This window comes from Austrofundulus limnaeus, unplaced genomic scaffold (genome assembly GCF_001266775.1).
Source record: "Austrofundulus limnaeus strain Quisiro unplaced genomic scaffold, Austrofundulus_limnaeus-1.0 Scaffold624, whole genome shotgun sequence".
Classification (NCBI taxonomy): Eukaryota; Metazoa; Chordata; class Actinopteri; order Cyprinodontiformes; family Rivulidae; genus Austrofundulus; species Austrofundulus limnaeus.
The window spans coordinates 104,411-110,659 of NW_013953026.1; the positions used below are offsets into that span (position 1 = coordinate 104,411).

Here is a 6,249-nt window from a genome sequence, read left to right on the forward strand (position 1 = left end):
GGGGGGTGGGGGTGGGGGGAGGACCAGAGAGGATGATTCAACCACTCAACCACTAGATGTCACTGAAAACAAGAAATCCTACACACTGTGCCTTTAAGGGAGATTCTCCTCTCCACTGTCACCASTGAGCTGCTCAGGATGGGAGACTGTCGTGAAGTGATTCAACGCAATCTGCTGGCTTTTGTAGATTGATAGTTACTTGGCACAGAGGTTAGAGAAGGTGATCCTGTGATCAGAAGACTGCTGGTTCAACTCCCCGGAYAGACCAGCCCCAYTTTGGGCCCTTGAGCAAGGCCCTTAACMCCTCAGCTGTTCCACRGCCGCCTCAAAAATGGATGCCCACTGTTCCACATGTGTGTGCTCACRTGTGCGATGGATGAAAAGCAGAGAACTCTTAAATTTCCCCAAGGGGATCAATAAAGTATCWATCTATTTCAATTCTCTTTAAATTCAGATTCAAACCATTMAATTCAGTTTCAATTAAGTGAAATTATTTTTCCGACCAATGCATTAAATTTCAGATTATGTAAAACAGAATCAAACTGAGCAATTCAAATTCAGTTTCTGCTGGCACAAGTTTCTTCCCATAGCCAGATCCCTTCAAAGAAAATAATATTCTATCTCTAGCGTCAATGTCCCAATGGACCTGACTGTATTCTACAGAGGGAGAAATTATGGTGATTTATCCCACCCAACACAATACTTCAGTTATATACTATACAAGAAAACATTGAAATTTATTGTGGTGGTAAATTAGCAAAAGAAAATTGGTCAAAACTACTGTGTAGAAACCCCCCCCCCCCCCCCCCCCCCCACACACACACACACACACACACACAAACACACTTTATGGATGATTTCTGGGGTCTAATTTTTCACATTATACATGCATAAATACAGTAATCTCTAACTGCTCCCAGACCCCTTAAATTTCTTCCCGTTGTTCCATTTGGAGGCATTTCAAGCRTGAGAAATCAAATGCAAAGCACAACATCTATCTTTGGGAACATGCATTTATGACAATACATAGTACATTTACTTGTATCCACGTAGTATTGGAGTAGAAACAACTGTTTTAAACTTCTGAATTTTTTGGATGTGTCATTTACCATAATCAGGTGGGTGGTCTCCTAGAAGGGCTGGCTGCCTCTGGCGTTTGTTAGAATTGGCGTTGGGATCTGAAATTGGTAAAAATAATTTTTTAATCAAATTGCTTGTCATGCATCACACAAATACCTCACAAAATACTTTTACATGCCAATGAACAAGTTTGTGAATTACATGCAACAAAGCATACAGACCCCTTTTAAGTGTTTCAAAAAATAATTAAAAATTGTTTGAGACATAATGGAGATTTTTTTTGCAAAGTGGTTTAAGCCGTCAATGCGTTTAAAAATGACTCGTCTTTCAGTCTATTAACACACAAACACACCTTGTGAATTGTTCCAATTGCCTTCACCATCTGCATCTGTGCAAGTACACATACACATGTCAAATCCAATTACAAAAAAAACCTATCAAATTTGCATTACTAGACACATTTTTTGCAAATATTAAACATTTATACATAAATGAGACATTAGTACTGAGATCAAAAAGAAAGTGCAATGCCACGAACAGTGCCTGTTTATTTTATTGAAAAACATGAAGTCTGGTTGCAAGTTTACAAACCAAGACAAAACAGAATACAGACTAAAACCTTTGTCACTCATCTCATTGTGAAAAGAAAAAGTTAACCCTGACCTCTAAATTTGTCATCAGCTCAGTAAACCTTGACATCCATAATCACATTTTGGTTTTAAAGATGTTTTATAGAAATCAAACATAACCTGTTTTGTAGGCTCCACTTCTTAACGTTTAGGAGATAAACCAAATTTTTGACCGTGCAATTATGAAAACTATGCAGTTTGTTATGATTTGAATTGGAGATTTAGAGAACAAAAGCACCAATACGACTTCAGTTATATAAAACATACATTGTGTTATTACCCAAATACACTGGCAGGCATTCARTTCTGAGTAACTTTTAGGTCTCTTACAGACTCCATCCAAAGCTGTGAAATGCACTTTCATTGTGGCAGTTGCATGACTTTGCATCTTTTTGTTCACAAACCTTTTCACAGGTGAATGCACAGAGTATTGTGTGATTGGTTCATTGGTATATTTGTTTATGCAGAAAAGTGCTCAGATAGCAATGGTGGCATTTTTCTTCAATTATTCTGCTTCTAGAAGCAGGCTGTTGTGCATCCAAACAACATGGGATAATTTTAAGGATCAGTCGGCTGAGGCAGTCAGAAAGTACATCTGACTATATGACTCTGGACTGGATGGAGAGAGCACAGATTTTGTGCACAAATTGTGTGTCCAGATGGTGGATATTATAGTGGAATCTCCAATAGGAAAGAAACCCTGTGCTGTGATGTGTACTGCAACAGGAGAGGTTTTCCAGCTCTATACCATGTGTCTCTGGGCTATGAAAGGTGTGTGAAAACAAATGCCTAGCAATCCAGTGACTGGCTTAGGATCAAGTATGTTGGGCCCTTTCAGGTCTAGGGCTGCCACGATTAGTCGACTAGTCACAATTACATCAACTATTAAAATCGTCAATGACTAACAGTCAATGTGTCGTTTTTTCTTTTTTTCTAACTTTGTATTTTATTTTTATAGTCGACTAATCGGTGATTAGTCGACTATAAAAATACTATACTATAAATATAATCTATACAAATAATCGTTTGAGCCAGCCCTAATTACCACTACTGCACATGTGTGTCAAGGACAGGAAGGCAGACATGGCAGTGAAAAGTGTCGCAGCAGTTTGGAGAGAAAAACAAAGTTAGAAAAAAAACAAAAAACTGATGCATCAACTATTAAATTAGTCGACAATTTTAATAAGTCGACAATAATGGTGAGTAGTCGACTAATGGTGGCAGCCCTGTTCAGGTCCCATCACAAGATTTCAATTCACTTGAGGTCTGGACTTTTACATAACCAGAACAGACTAAGCGTCAGTTTCAGATGGTCTACATTTGACTTTATAATCTTTTGCTTCACAGTTCTGTGTTGACCTAAAAACTGCAAGATGATCAGGTTCTGAGGCTGAAACAAACAAACAAACAAACAAACAAACAAAAGCTTATAACATCAACCTAAACCCCCCAGGATTGGCAATATGTATGGGGTATTGTGCTGATATCTTGCTTGGCCAAAGACTGTAGCTTCATGTTGTTTAGACACACTCATACACATTTAAAGAAAACAATTGTAAGGACTACGCAACATACAGTTAAATGTCATCTTTACCTGTCTGCAAGGGTCTACAAGGTGTTTGTGTCCACATGAACTGTGTGCAGTAACAATGTCAGCACAATGTTAAACTCAAATTTAAAGGTGGGGCTAATGACTCAACAAACAGTGTCAATCAGAGGCAGAAGAAAAAATAGTTTACTGACTAAAGAAAATTTCTAAAGCTTTTATCCACCTATTGACAATTACTTATTGAGGAACCCAAATGACCTTCCAGAGATTGTGGCAGTGGGATATTTCAGTAATATAAACTAAGTATGTTTTTCCCCACAAACAACGTCAGAATACAAAATACCTATACAAGGCTTTATGTTATTTTATTGTTTTAGCTCATAGCACTGGCATTACAGAGATTGTTGGGTTTGTAGCAAATAATAAAAAGTTGTACCACCAGCAAAAAATGTCTGATATAAACTCTAAAACTTCTCATCCTCTCAAAAGCACAAATTGTAGGTGTTGTTGTRGGACAGGGGTTACCAACCTTTCTGACTGAGTAAGTTGATGGGAGTAACAYGAACAACTACTTGTTTGATACATACATTTACACAGCTCACCTTTAATAAATTTACATGTGAATATTTGACTGCCTGACTAAATCCTAATGTTAAAGACTCCTCGTGATAATTAGCAATAATAATTTACTTATTACTATTAATAAAAAGTGATTAGAACTCTGTGAATCATCAGGTGGATCTGAGTCCAGATTTCTCCGTTTGAACCACTTTTGGAGCTCTTCTTTGTGACTGGGAGTGTGACGGTTGTTTGTCTCTTTGTCTGTGTCCCTGATGGACTGGAGACCTGTCCAGGTGTCCCCTGCCTAAAGACTGAGGTAGGCTCCAGCCCCCACCCCAACCCTGATTATGAACAAGGAGGTCATTAAGGATGGATGATTTTTCTTTGTAGCAGGAAACAGACATTTAATTATAAAACATTGTTTATTTTATGCTAATATAAATCAGTATTATTTGAAACTCAACGTATTTTGTAAATATATTTGATAGTTTTGTAAGAATGAACATGTTTGTAATGTTTATTCAAAATAAATCTGTTTTAAATTAACTATTAGTAAAACCTTAAAATCTTAGTTATTAGTTACAAAATAAAATTATCAAAGAAAACTTCCTCTTAATCACTGACAATAATTTATTTACCGCATTTTAATGCTTGTTTCTAATCTGGGCCCAAGAGTTAAAGCTCCTGAAAAGGGCTGTGTCTGAGCTGTGACTGCAAGGTGTGAGTGTGATAAGAGACCGAGGAGTTGAGGGGTAAATCAGCTCTGTGTTTCCATGAGTCCAGCATGACTTATGGATTAACAGCAGCTCCTTTTGCCTGGATTTATAGTATTCTGAGTTCATGAACGATTCTGGTTACTTTTTTGAATGTTGAGGACCAGTACATTAGCTCATAGCTGCGCTGCTGAGCGCAATTTTTAGAGCATGAATGGACCTGCAAGCACGCAGGGTCTATGTTGATGATTCTTGCTGTGTAAGAGTAATTGTATTGGGAAAGTAACCATCAGAGTTGTGTAGTAACTAGTTACATTTACTCAGTTACACTTACTTGAGTAACATTTTGGAAAAAATGTACTTTTAGGAGTACTTTTACTTGAATAATTTTTATTATGAAGTATCAGTACTCGAGTAAAATTTCTGGATACTCTACCCACTGTAACTTCATTTTAATGAGCTCGTGTTCAAAAAAAAAAAAAAAAAATCTCCTGACACAGACACACCTGCAGTTTTTGTTAGTTTCATAAATTTTACATTGAAAGAAACTGATTTGGAAAACATTTTGTTTTGCCGAATTTGTTATTATGCTATTTATATGAATTGTTTTCATTCTGATTTTTAAAATACCAACATTTCCACCCAGCTTTATACTGTATTTTGGTCTGTCTGATGATGTAAACTTAAATATTAAATGAATGACGTCTCGATTGGTTACTCAGTACTTGAGAAGCCTTTTTAACAAATACATTTTTACTCTTACTTGAGTCACTTCTTGGATGGCTACTTTTTTACTTTGACTTGAGTAAAAATATGTTGAAGTAATGCTACTCTTAATTGAGTAAAATTTTTGGGTACATTACCCACCTCAGGTAACCATGCCATGCCTAGCAAAAAGAATAAAATAAACGAAAATAAAAAAGGAAGCTTGCAAAGCAGTTGTACCAGTGTAGTGTGAATACTTTTTTATAGCCCAAAGCTTTTTTTCATCGCACATGCAACATATACAGTATGTCGCACTCTATAGCCCTACTAGAATTCATAACATCACAATGCGTAATTGGGAATAAGAACTTAAGCAGTTTTATAAACCAGCAGTAAAAGCAACAAAAACCACAAAATTCCTTCAAAAATAAAGTTTTTAAAGTATCTTTTGTAATTACTTGACAGCAAAAAAAGCTACTGACAGGTCATAAATCCTTTTAATACTTTAATGTAGCAATTTCTTTTTATTAAAGGGATCCCTGATTAGTTGTAACATTAGACTTTATTTGATAAACATATATCTTAATTGTACAATAAAGACTGTAAAAAAGCTGTTTAGTTTTGTAAATTTTTAAGAATATATTTTAACATTGACGGAGCCATTTTATTTACACATAAAGCATTCTGGGTAAATGATGACATCAACTAGGTCCTCGGTGCGAGGCTGCTAGCGAGCTATATCCACCCTGAAGTTTAAGCTTGGACAATATCTGAAGATTTGCTCTTTTAAATGAAACCAGAGAGTATTGACAGAGAGGAGAAGGTAGAAATGACTCAGCCTGTAACTGAAAATGTAGATGGAGGACAACAGAGCTGCTTCATGGAAGAAGAACCTCAGCTTAGCCTGTTAGCCTTTGCACTATTGACTTATGTATTAGCTCAGCACTACCTCAACAAACAAGCTAAACTGAGGTCCTCCATCTATATTTTCAGTTGCAGGCTGAGTCGTATT

The 6,249-nt window shown here is 36.4% G+C and overlaps 1 protein-coding gene across 2 annotated transcripts in view; it reads right to left on the bottom strand.

The window, feature by feature from the left end:
- LOC106531369 (heterogeneous nuclear ribonucleoprotein L) overlaps positions 1–6,249 on the bottom strand; it is a gene marked incomplete at its 3' end in the record, with an annotated part of 30,900 nt that overhangs the window by 6,936 nt on the left and 17,715 nt on the right. The window contains 2 exon segments of one of the 2 annotated variants that reach the window (XM_014027215.1): positions 1,110–1,178; positions 1,433–1,468. In XM_014027215.1, the coding sequence (XP_013882669.1) occupies positions 1,110–1,178; positions 1,433–1,468 (105 nt within the window). 2 annotated transcript variants of the gene reach the window in all.